The 13,500-nt window shown below is 38.4% G+C and overlaps 1 protein-coding gene across 1 annotated transcript in view; it reads right to left on the bottom strand.

The window, feature by feature from the left end:
• Window positions 1-2,056: 2,056 nt before the first annotated feature.
• Window positions 2,057-13,500, bottom strand: part of LOC140937197 (uncharacterized) — a 13,545-nt gene continuing 2,101 nt past the window's right edge. Inside the window, exons 3-11 of the mRNA XM_073386730.1 lie at window positions 11,751-11,869; window positions 10,660-10,799; window positions 10,225-10,304; window positions 8,225-8,273; window positions 7,391-7,466; window positions 6,856-6,928; window positions 6,445-6,574; window positions 5,805-5,930; window positions 2,057-4,783 (exon numbers count right to left, since the gene is read on the bottom strand). Coding sequence (XP_073242831.1) covers window positions 4,679-4,783; window positions 5,805-5,930; window positions 6,445-6,574; window positions 6,856-6,928; window positions 7,391-7,466; window positions 8,225-8,273; window positions 10,225-10,304; window positions 10,660-10,799; window positions 11,751-11,869 — 898 coding nt within the window. The 3' untranslated portion in view covers window positions 2,057-4,678. The remainder of the gene's footprint in view (window positions 4,784-5,804; window positions 5,931-6,444; window positions 6,575-6,855; window positions 6,929-7,390; window positions 7,467-8,224; window positions 8,274-10,224; window positions 10,305-10,659; window positions 10,800-11,750; window positions 11,870-13,500) is intronic.

The raw sequence follows: 13,500 nt of genomic DNA, 5'->3' as shown, positions 1-13,500 counted from the left end.
TGCAAATCGACATACATCGTCAAAATATCAGGGGCTTCCGTAAAACGTAGCAAGAGGCGTGGCGAGGGAGGGAGGGGGGGGGGGAGCGGGGGAGGAGGGTGAGGATGCAGGCGGCGATCCAGCTAAAATGCCGATACTCTGAGTCAGTTAAGGTTGAATGACATTTCACGAATGAATGTGAAAAGAGCGACAAATAAATACATAAATATAAACAAATGAGACAATCCATTAAGGTAGGTGAAAAATTGTTCAAGACCCACATCATCATGTCACCAAGAGAGATTACTCTCCCTCTCTCTTCGTGGAAAAAAACAATCCCCTTCCTTTCATCACTCCGGTCTAAATATAGCAACATGCCTCAGCTTCCGGTCGTGTACTTTATTTACTGCTTGCGGTAATAAAGGGTTACCCATGCATGCTGAATGGTTAATTTGCAGTTCCTGTACCTTCACTTCTGAACCACAGTCAACAGAAAATCTGATACCACTTTAAATTTTGTGGACTAACAGGGCATAATGACGACATTAACACAGAGGTTCTTAAGTAGTGCCAAACGAAAATGGATTATATACTAAAAAGGGAACAATCTTTATCAACACACTGAGCTGTGATATTCTATCAGGGTGATAAGGGCAAATGACAATGCAGAATTTGAAAGTTTCAGTGTAAATTGATTGAAATAGAGCACCTCCGTTAAAATGGGTAATCCTTGCAAGCCTCCGTCCATTTGTGACATGAATGATCAGACACATATGCGCTTTTACTGACAACACTGCGGTAGTGCAGCTTATATCGAGAAACAACAGCAAATAAGTCAAGTGGAACAGAACTTGAATTTGTTGCCAACGTGAATGCACTGAGCATCAGCAATGATGAAATTGTACGTTACAGATTCTAGTAGGCTGTATCGTAAGGAGGCTTAACAATAAGAAAACGAATTTAGACCAAAACTTAGCAAAAATAATGTCAAAGAGAAAACATTCTTCTGTTTAATTTCACTTTGTTACTAGTGCTTATTTCCTCTGTATTTATTCCCTAGAACCAAATCACAAACTAACTATGACCGCTCTGGATTCCGTGAAATCCGACACGCAAAAAAAAAAAATGATATCTAATTTTGAATTCGATACTATTGCTGGTTCTTTACGCTGTTATAATAATGAACGTAACCAAAATCACCGTTGATGTGAAACCTTTTGATAGATCCTTACAGCTACCTGCGACAAGATTGAAAAGGATATACGCCAATGAAGTAGGATCTATAATTGTGATTATGATAAAGGACACATGGGTTTAGATCGCGTTCAAAATTAAGCAAATTACAAAGGAAATGCTCATTTTTCTGCGACATAATATCAGATTACAAGCACACTCGACAGTTTTCGAGAAATTTGATGGACATGATGCTATGTATGTCACTGTCTGTACGGATTGGTGGACGGACGTACGTTCGAGCAAGAAGTCAATTGACTCAAAAGGGGTGCGACGGACACATGTAAGTTAGCATGAGTTAGTATAGGTAATAGCATGATTTGTAGTGATATTTGGCATAAATACCACCAGCGATATTTCGAAATTGTTATACGTAATTTCAGGAGCCGTTAGGCTAGTGAAATTTGAAACAGTTTTGAAATATCGCGAGTGGTATTTATGCCAAATATCACGTACAAATCATGCTATCATTTGTTTATACTAGTACCCACAAAGGCTTTGTAATTTTCACATGTAGGTATTTCAAATTAAGCTGAAATACCACTGCTTGAGCCAATCATATTGCAGTAATTTCTCATGTAGTAGTATACCTAATTTTATTACCAACAGTGCTTCACTAGCAAGGTAACGGTGACTTCTATTTGAGAGTGGTACATTTGCTGTAATTTTGGTCCTCTTTTTAGGACGCAAGCCAGTTTCCAAACAACGGGTCAGAAAGGCTTTTGATCTCTTATCAAAGTCTCTAAAATATTGCCGTTAAGCATACCTTCGGTACCAATTAACCGACTACGAAGTACGGCCCTTTGACTAGCTGAAAGATATTAACAGACTGACAAGAAACAAATGAGCTTCACTTTAAATTTTATTTCAAACTTTTTGAAGCACTTCCTTCTGTTCAAGTTATTTCGATCACCTCAGCAAAATTTCAGTCTCCCGCATTTTGCCGTAGAAAAGGCGAAAATAACATTACTTCTGATAACGGTCACCACCCTATTTCATTAATAATATTTTTTTGTTTCTTCATTCAGGCCCCATCAAGCCTCCCAAAAAGGAAACTTCCACATGCCTGACGCTTTTGCCTTTTATAAACGGCCAACAGAGACGTGCTCCCAGTGTGGTAGTATTTAAAGAACATCAAGCCCTTCGTCTTCTCTTTTTCATTACACCGCTTTAACCACGACAAACTACAGAATACTTAAACTAGCAATACACTACTTGTCGTTCGTCACGTTCGGCTTAAATTGAATCGTTCGCAACTCTACATAAATGTAAAGACATTATTTATATCAAGAATCTCTTTTTCTCGGTCCGTAAGGATCCCCGCGTTTCTTTCCCGCTTAGATAAACGGCTTGGGCGCGTACAGGGCCGGCCGCGAATCCAAGCGGGAAAAAATGCTCGGTCCGCAACTTACAAAAAGGACCTTGAACTCGGAAAGTCAAGAGGTATTTCCTTTCTTGCATGTATACATTTCAGACATCGTCGTTAGCCAACGATGCAAATTTTCTCCTTGCAAAACAGGCGATACCACTTTTTATAAGATGTATGACTAAGAAGAGGTTTACAAAAAGGAAATAAATTCCATAAAAAATATTATACCAATGAATCCAAGGAGTAACCAACGAGCTTAGTTGCAATTCGAAAGTTATAGCCTACTTTCCCACTTTAGAAAGATGAAAATGCCCCATAATACCCTAATCAATCTATGGCGTTCAAGCCTATTATAATAATAATTACTAGTAATAAAAATGACACTTCACTTATCACTTTTACTTCTTGAGATGTCTAATCTAGTTCTACATGCACATGGAATATTTCATAATAAAAACATTATTTTACGTAAATTAGAGCTCAATAAAAACTGTCATACGGTACTATTTAGTTTTTTCCTCATCTTCTCCCAAAATAGATTTGGATTTCTTTAGAACCATGACTGATAAAACCTGGTTTCCATAAATGTAATAAAAGTGTGGATCATCTCAATCGACTAAGGGTGTTTACCTAAAGTAAGAACTGGCCGGCTAGATCGGTCAACTTGAAATTGAAAGTGAAAGGGGCTTTTTTGGAGAGTTTTTGCTAAGTTTCCAACAATGCTGCTCGCAGGATTAACGAATAGACTAACCTGGGGGTTACGTATCTGGGTAACTGACTACCTACCCCTCCCCTAAACCAACATTAACACTCACTTCTCACTTGGGGCAAAATGTTGATTTAGGGAGGGGTAGGTGGGCAGTTACCCAGAAACGTATAATGATCCCCTGACTGGACAGCCCTGACTGAGAGCGGAATAGACACCTTCCACGGTTTTTTCAACTTTTGACATGGACCACTTTGTGGAAACCCGTCGAAAATCCGTCGACACCACTGTAAAAAACGCCTTAAAATTTGTAAAATTGCCCAATTTAAGTGATTCGTCTTAAGCGAGCGAAGATATAGCTCCGAAAAGTTGCGAAGATTTACAGACTGACGTTTGTACGGTTGTAGTGGGACAGTTCATGCGGTTATATATGAAGTAAATAATTCTAAAAACCGGTCTGAACAGCTCGGGGGCGGGGGGGTTGGATAACACGTGCGTAGCTTATGTACCAGCATAGATTAGTCCGTCTTGCGGTGATTTAAGTGTTATGTTCTCAGTTCTACTCGTATGAAATCCTTCTACTTTTCTACATGGTGGGGTGGGGGTGGCATGTTTTTTTTTTGTTTTGTTTTTGTTTTTGTTTTTTTTAATGGCGCTTTTTCCATTGGTGTCGACGGATTTTTTCTACCTTGTCAATGTCACAAGTTGAAAAAAAAAACAACAAACAAACAAACATCGTGGAAGGGTCTATTCTCTTCACTAACGGGCAGGTCTGGCAGCCCAGTACTGAGTGACAGCCTGAACTTACGCAACAGGAAGGGAGAGAAAAGAAGACGGCAAACCTTCTGTGACAAGCGTGAAAATAATTATGTTTGAAAAACCTTCCGTCAAACTTCTTGACCTTTTTTTAAGCAGATCTTTTTGTAAAAGAACAGAAAACATTAATTATAAGTGAAGATTACGACAAAACACGCAAGTAATAGCCCTGTCACTTTAGTCACACACAAGCGTTTTGCCGCCTTCTTCTTCCTGTCGTCCTGTTTCGTAAACTCACTGTTACAAGGGCCCTGTGTCGTCTTAAAATGTGTGTACGGAATCAAGATGATCGTTATAGCCTGGCTCTATGTAGGATAGTTGGCATATAGCCTGGCTAGATGTAGGATAGTTTTCATATAATCGCCTGAATCATCCTAATCGTCAAACATGCTCAAGACAATATAGACGATCCGGTCTCACATTTAGAATTCAGACGTATACTAAACCATTTAAGAGTAATAATAAACAATGTCTCAGTGCTTAACTATTTGTCGATGACATTAAAAATTTTACAGCACATCTACCTAAATATCGATGGTGTCATCGTCCAATTTTCTTTGCTTCATTTTCTGCACCTATTTGACATGGGACTTTGATCCACTTGCATTTTGTACTTTGGACATAACTATATCTTCTGATAACTCGCCTAAGGCGTTTGCATAGATTGTAACATGCGCTGGCTGGAAAAACTGTTAAGGATAAATTTTCTCAATAGATGCAACAGCCTATAGTGAAATATAATTATATATATAAAAAATGGAGATTTTCTTGGCTCGACAATAGGCCAAAAATTGAGTTAGGCAATTAGACCGGCCGTAGACCGACCCGGATGCCCACCTCCTTGGTATAATTATGTTGTGAAGTATTTTGAAAGTTATTCTTAAGACGGATTTGTCTCATCTTTTAAGCTTCATTTTGTTTCATTAAGTAGGTAAGGGTTTGTTTGGATTTTGTCCATAGGTGTTTTCCTGTATCCATCTTATGTTTTTACCTCAGGCTTGTACTTGAATTTTTGCTTAGCTCGCGAGTTTACTCAGTAATGCCATTTTAGGAATATTCTTCGCTTGCCGTTGTCCGATGTTAGTTTTTCATAGGTGGTCATGTTTGTGATGTTAGAGCTGGCCTTGGTTCACTAGTCTCGTTGAACTTTCCGTTTGGGTTTGTTAACTAGCGTTTTAGTTTTTCAGTGTTTGTAGCTTCTTGCCGATCGCAACCATGTAGGTTCAGTAATATCAAAACATTACCCACACCGAGTTCACCTTGTTTTTATTCCCACGGTCAGCTAACCCAAACATGACCAGCTTTGGTTACAAAAACGGCGGCTATTTGACTAGTTAGGGAGAAGAGTTAGGATTTAGTAGAGAAGAAGAGTAAGAAGATTAGGATCATTAGCAGAAGTCAAAGAAGAACTAAGACCAAGATGTAAAGAACACACTGCCACAATTAAAATTAAGCGCCCAATCATATCGATCACACGTTAAAACAGGGGAGTTAAATTAATCTAGTTCTTCCGTTTCTACCTCTTTGAACAGACACAGACACCTCTGTAACTACGACACTTGGATCTCTTCCTTTGGTGTCCGCATTGAGGAGGTTTCACCGTAATTAGCTACCACCGTGAAGTAAACTTAAACATACGGAATATAGGCAGTACACGTGTACTGTTAGTAACATCAGTATTATTTTTATTACGAAGGATACGTGGAATGCCTTTTCGATTGTTGACTTGTGCGTACTTATTTTTCCTTTGGTCATTGGCTTGACGTTTTCGCCCACCCATGTGATGAAGACGAACTTCACCGTTGTTATGCCATCAACTACATCTTGCTGATGAAAAGAAAAGACAAATAAACAAAATCCAAATAAGTCGACAAGAACCCCCCCTCCCCCCCACCCCCTGCGGCGTTCACGCTTGTAAAAGATAAGTTATGATTCACCATAAGGAGGAAAGTATATGATTAGTTGAGAAATTCCCGTGATTATTATTATTATTTTTCAAAAATTATTATTTCATTGTTTTGTGATATTTCTACAAAACCAAAGTGTAGTGACAGGAAAGCGGATTGTCCTGCAATAGTCCCTCCGGCAGGTTCACGAGTTTATCAACGAGTTTACCATCCCATCCACCCCCCGCCCCCCACTATTTGCTCCTGGGTATCCGTTGATGGCGTTTCATAGGTTGTTATTGTGTGTTTGTTTGACTTTGAAAATCCGGTCATCAACATCTTTTTTTTCTTGAGCGAAGTTCTTTCCCTTTCAATTGGCTATGACTAATGCACGATGAGTCGCATGCTTTAAAGAGTAATCACTTAAATAAGCGCGAATAATCATATTCACTCACCACTCGTAGTAAGGCATAAGCAACAATATCATTTTTCAGCTGTGCGACGATTCCTTGTAACTCGTCTGCACCTTTGCCGATCAAGTCAATGGGCTTCTTAGGATTATTGTCCGCATATGAACCAACACACCTATAGGTATAGACGATCAGAATAAAGTTAATTTCAGTGAGTTCGTCCTTTACTCAGTTTATAATAGAGACCGCGTTAGGTGTTGTTGACGACAACGATGATAATGATGATGATGATAATGATGATGATGACGACGACGACGATGATGATGATGGTGGTGGTGGTGGTGGTGGTGTTGATGTTGATGATGATGATGATAAAGTAACAGAAATAACAATAATAATAGACAATAATATTCAATTAATAACATAAATACACACATCTACTTTTTTTAACCTTACCAATTAGTTGACGTATCATCGCTCCGCACGTCAGCTATCGCTCCATAAACAGCATCGTCGATGTTGACAGCGACTGCAGGCAAACATGCAGACACATGATAAGAAAACACATCAAGAAACCAACATAATAACCCCCCCCCCCCCTCCCCCTACCCCACATACCTAACAACAGGAATAGAAAGACCGATTAATAAATCATCGCTATTATCATATCAAGTACTATTCTAGCCGGAGAAAACAACCGACATTTCGCGACGCCACCGCTGGTTACCCGCGAAATGACGTCTGAGAGAAGAGCGCATAAATTCCATACTGATGATGCGTCACTACCCGGATCTGGGTAGTACTTCTGATTGGTCGAAGCAAATTTCACTTGCGGCACCATCAGTCAGTAGCACTACTCAGAACTGGGTGGTGACGCGTCATCAGTAGGGAATTTCTGAGCTCGTTTCTCAGACGTTATTTCGAGGGGGAACCAGCGAAATGTCGGCTGTTTTCTCAAGCTATAACTAGCCAAGCCAAGTCGAAGGCTTACCAGATCCCGGGGTCTGAAAACTAGACACCGCCTTTCCAGTTTTGATAACATTACTGCTGCTAGTAAAACCACGATCCTGCCACACGAACACAAAAAGTCGTTAAATAGTGCAGACATACAGTCAAAAACAAGCAAACAAAAACATAAAAACATAAAAACAAAAACAAAACCCAGTTTGACATCGACCGTGTTGAAACCCTCATTGAAAAAAGTAATTTCGTCTACCTGCATTGATCGTATCAAACTTACAACTATACCCTATTATAGCCATGGTGACAGACGGCTAGGAACTGTGTTTTAGTCATTCATATATTGTTTTACTGGCTAATTAAAAATGCCTCTTTTTGTGTTAGTCAATGCAACACATGAGCGGTTTTGTTTTACAGCGGTCTTTTAATAGCACTTTCATGTGTTCAGTTATAAGAAAACTAAGGAATGGATCCGACAAATGCTGCCTCAACCAATAACTTTGTGACTGACAGAGAGACGTACAGAAATTAAAAAAAATAATGATAAAAAAATAAAAATTGAAATAAACAAGGATCTAGAGGAAGCAAATCCCCTTAGTGATTCTTCGCTACCATTCCTGGTCATATTTGAATTTAGAAATGTTTTAGAGGAGAGGGGAAAACCGGAGTAAGCCGAGAAAAACCTCTCAGAGCAAAGGAGAGAGCCAACACGTCAACGCGTCGACGCCGGTATTTGAAACCAACCGACATTGGTGGGAGGAGCGTGCTCTCAGCATTGCTGTACCCTTGCATCTTAAATGCACTGATAGCCGGACTACTGAATACCGTGTTGTCTAACTTCTTGATATTAAACAACATCGGTCACCTGTCTCTGGGCAGCATCTGTGACATCGAGCACTTTGTTTGTACGTCCACTGAAACAAAATAGAAAGGAAAAAGAATGAGACAAATACAATGCAAACAACTTTCTTGTTAACAATATCGCCGGCGATGATAAAGGGGGCGCGCCACAATCATGCTACAGTGTATACCACCAATCACGGCTTACAGCCATGAGTCACAATCAACAAAGCCACGACAGAACAACGTGCACGCCGCTGCTGTTGTTTGCCAGAGTAAAAATTGTGTTCCTTAACATACTACACTACCATATTGGTATTTACTCAATGTAAAGAGGAATCCGGTTAACATTGAACAGAAATGGATATGAAATTATCCGTATACTATCAAGATCCCAGTGGTTCAACAGCTGGATAACGCTATCCACGGGATAAATCTCTACGTATCAAGTGGATAACGCAATTCATTTTCCTAATAATTGTCTGTTTGAACAACTGGGGCCAGGTGTCCATATCCCGGGAGGGGGGGGGAGTACTGCCATATATGGGCTATATAGGTATGTGCCGCTGTGAAGGGTATGGTTTTCAAGCAGTTTACTCTAGGATAGGGTATATAAATCAGAACATTTGGGTCTAGAATAGGGTACCATTTTTCAGGAAACTGATCAGTTGGTTGGAGATTTTATCTAGACTAGGGAAACAGCTACTCTACTGTTGGGGGGATTTGGGCAATTTACTCTAGTATAGGGTAGCAAAATTTAGCTGAACTAGCTCTGGTATAGGTTAAGGGTTCCAGGGTCCCAGCGGCACATCCCCACCCAGAAATTCCTGAAGTACGCCCCCCCCCCCCCCCGGGTGTCCATATCAAGCGCGGGCTCTCAGAATAATCGCCACGGACACCCGTATTACCAATGCAAAGGCTATTATGTGTTAACCTAAGATGTTAATGTTAACTCGGTGTTTCAAGGGCAACAAGGTTATCATTTGCAGCAGCCCGTTCCAGGAAAACACTCATGTCTAGGCCCTCATATGCAGTCACGACATTACAACACAATGCCAGTCTTCATTTTAAACAATTAAAATAAAGGATGCTCGCCCCATACATTGTAAAGAAATCCCAATTCCAGAATCCAGGAAATTTTTGCAGTGGAATCGGGAATCCTGGAAATTTTGGCTTACAGAATATTGAATGCTGAGCTTGGACTCTGGAATACATGTACAGCTAAAGGAATCTGGAATCCCACTATAAAGGATTGCTATACTACTAGATGAGAAATTTCTGCAATTTGATTGGCTCAGAGCAGTGGTATTTCAGCTTAATTTGAAATACCTACATGTGAAAATTACAAACCTTTTGTGGGTAGTAGTATAAACAAATAATAGCATGATTTGTACATGATATAAGGCATAAATACCACTAGTGATATTTCAAAATTGTCTCAAATTTCACTAATTACGTATACCAAATTCGAAATATCACTCGTGGTATTTATGCCAAATATCACTATTAATCATGCTATTACCTATACAAATCCGGAAACTAAGTTCCATTGACAGAGAATCCACAATCCAGTAGCTGGCATCTGGAGTCCACAGCGTGGAATCCAGAATTCAATAATGTTCCCTGGATTCCCTTACATGGGGCTACAATGGAGGTCAAAACTGTTGGGACCTTTCACGTGATATTACTAAAACTGGCGAGCCTTCCCCTCCCACCCCAATCAAAGTTGAAGTTTGAGCAAAATGGGTGGAAATGAGTGCTTTTTTTGGCCACAACATTGCAGGGAAAGTTGGGGGGACAACAGGATGAACCCAAAGCCAAATAAAAAATTGTCGTTAGGAGTAAGGTCCTATGTAACAATTACTTGGAAGAGCTTTTTCACACAGTCCAAAGTTCTTTTGTCCTCTATTGTAGATGTCGGACTGACTGTTTTTTGTTGGGTAAGCAAAGGCAAAAAGGCATGCAGTGGGTAAGGAGAGGCTAGGGGCTTCTGGGTAATCTATTAGCCTTTGCGTGAAAAGTCACCTTGTGTCTGAAATAACTTTCATCATCTCCTCTTCTGTCAGATCTGACTTGTGTGACGTCTCAATGATGCAATGACTGGGCTATAATGAAATCATGGTGGACAATCAATTTGTCCGACACGGTACACAACTGTATGTAGAGACTGATTAAGAAGATTGCTCTTACATGGTTGTCACTTACAAGCATCTAAGGCAGAAATTATCATGAAAAGCTCAACAACAAATAAGTGAATAAATAAATAAACAAATAAATAAATGATTAACAACCCCTGATCTTTGTAGCTTCAATCTGTGTCACCAGGCCTAGGTTACACACTGAGCATTGGATAGTGGCAATTAATATCCAATTAAATCCACATTGGCCATGCCAAACATGCATCATGTATGCACATGGTATGTTTTAAATGAACCAAACATAAATCACAGCAGAAAATACCTGAAAATGCTCCTTAACACTGCCATGCACAACACCAAACTTGCCTTTCTTGCTAAATGGAACACTTTCTCCCACCCAGTGAACATAAACAAATTTTACAGTCTTCTCAACATAGTTGTCCACTAACTCTTCCAAGCGAACTGCAAAACATAATTAACATATTTTATTAATACTTTCTTGCTAGTACAAATGTATACACTGTTTGTTTGCATTTGGAGCAGGCATTTGAAACTGTATTTGAGAAAAATGAAGTTTAAAGTCACGCAGATGTCCTTAAAGAAAAAATAATTTGCTCAACTTGGTCTTGTTCTGATCTTACAAAATTTAATGTATAAGCATACAGCTGTACTTGCAGAAATAAACCATGCCATTTTGTGCCATTTTGTGTTGTGTCAATGTACATGTAAAATTATTGAGAAATCAGTCATGGGTGAATCTTTTGTGTTTTGTCTAGTCTTGCGAGGCTCAATCCTCAACGCAATTCTCAATAACTTGTTCTCGATTCTCCATTCACACAGGAATCAAGAATTGAGACTTGCAACAGACAGTTTTTGACCAGTACTGTAACATCAACATAAACATTAATATCAACATACATGTAGTTAAAACAGTTGTCTTAATAGTGATACAGGTCAATAGAAAGTGCATGATGAACAGTCTTGAGAGTATGAAGTTGCCTATGAAGGTGCCACATGATGCAAGGGTGACTGTTTTAATACATGTAGTATTTTTGATTTTTTTTTTTTTTTTGTGGACATGCAGTTGACAACACAAACTGAGAAACTGTAATGGACTTTCACCCCAGAAGTGCACAATGAAATCTCCAAATCCCATTTAATTTTTATAAATATTATTGTAAAAATACTGAGAAAAGAATGTACCACCAAAAAGTTTTATTTCTGAAATCATCACACTACAGGATTTTGTCCACCAATCCAAAAGAAGAGGTTTCATTTGGATGGTACCAGTATAGGAGTTTTGCACACAGGCCCAAAAATTAGTCCCATCTTTAAGAAATTCAACATTCATTGCACATTGCTGAAAGGAATAAAAATCAACTTATAGCACACAAATGACCAAAAGCATCTAACCTAGACCATACATGACTTCACCATCTTCAAGAGAACCAGCCATTTCATCAGCCCCTCCAGTTCCTTTTGCTTTGTAAAAGATAATGTTTGGGTTACCTTCCCAATGAGCAGCCAGCATCCTGCGGAAAAGCAGAAATCACACTATCTTAATGGCTATAACAATCAAAGCTCTAAGCAGAATTTTCATTAGCATTAATTATAACTCTACTTATAGCTGCCTCGACAAAACTCTATTTGAACACTAATAATGATAATGACGATGATGGTGATGATGATGATGATAATTAACATGCCATTTCCCTAAGAAAAAAATCTGGAGATACATTCATTCTTCTAAAAGTAGCAAGATTCTCTATATTTCCCCTATCAAGGTTAAACAAACGTGTTTTCCAGTATGGGAATAAAGTGTTTATTTAAATATTACCTACTAGCTTATTTGTTTTGTTGTTGTTGTTGTTGTTAGTGTGTGTGAGATCAGAAGTACTGCTTCTGAAGTGCAGTTCTGGTTTCTCATATAATTTTTCAACAAGGTTACATTTCATTTCAGAACGATTTTTTCCAAAAAAACTGTGAGATTGGGAGTCTTGGCATAAGGCAGCCAAAAAAAGAAAATAATAATAATAATAATAATAATAATAATAATAGAAACTTTATTTGTGTTTTTGAATGTACAATTGTAAATAAATTTACAAATGCTGCTTGAGATTGGATTATTCAAAAAAATGAAAAAAAAGAAAAAGAAAGAAAAAAGAAAAGAAAAGAAATCAAAATTGCATTAAGTCTAGGCTATCCCAATTCCTATTTCTACAACAAAAGATGTAAAATGTTGCTCTAATGGCTATATTTATCATTTTCTTGATTACATAAAGTTGTTGCTTTTTGCCAATGCCAATCTCATTCATCATGACTATAACATTGTGGAGTATTCATCGGAGAAAAGTTGCCAAGGGAGCTCATGGAGAGATTTACAAATTTCACACATCTGTAATTTCTAATCATTTCTTCGATCAAGTTCAGATATTTATAATAATAATAATAATAATAACAATAAGGAGATGCGACTCACAGCAGAATTGTGAGAATCGGCAGTTCTGGAATCTCAGGTGTCAAGTTCTTATCGATTAATAAAACCCAACCCTTGCAAACCCATGTCCTCCCAACTAAAGAATAACAACAAAGGAAAAGAATACTTTCTTGAACATTAATAAGGCTCACCTAAGCTTAAAAAAAAAAAATCAAATGAACAAACGTATCTATAGATCATAAAAATGCCTCAGTTTTTCTAGAGCAAGGTAAAGTTCCATTAAACCTAAATCATACTTCATTTTACCATATTATCATTACAATGATTGTAATTGCCTCTGTGTAAATTGCGAAAAAATTTTGTTCAATGAAAAGTAACAAGGTATTGATGGCTAAAGAACTCTGTTAGGCATAGTGCATGCAGAGGATTGTTTCAATAAGTTAGTTAATATTCATGCAAAATATTTCACAGTTTCTGATTGGCCGAGATTCCCTGCATAATTCATCATAACCAGCTATTGTCAACCAAATTTGGAAGAATTTTGCGATATTGAAGTGATGACATCAATCATGCAGCAAAATTGACAGCTAATTTAACCCGTTAACCGAGAAGACCTGGGTATGAAGTTGAGTTGTTTTGGCAGTGAGTACAAAATGGCAGAACATTTTACTTGTTTCACAGCGAACCCTTGTCTAAAAACATAGCAAGAACAGCAAGAAGACAACT

The sequence above is a fragment of the Porites lutea genome, chromosome 5 (assembly GCF_958299795.1).
Source record: "Porites lutea chromosome 5, jaPorLute2.1, whole genome shotgun sequence".
Lineage (NCBI taxonomy): Eukaryota > Metazoa > Cnidaria > Anthozoa > Scleractinia > Poritidae > Porites > Porites lutea.
This window is presented reverse-complemented; position numbering and strand designations above follow the sequence as displayed.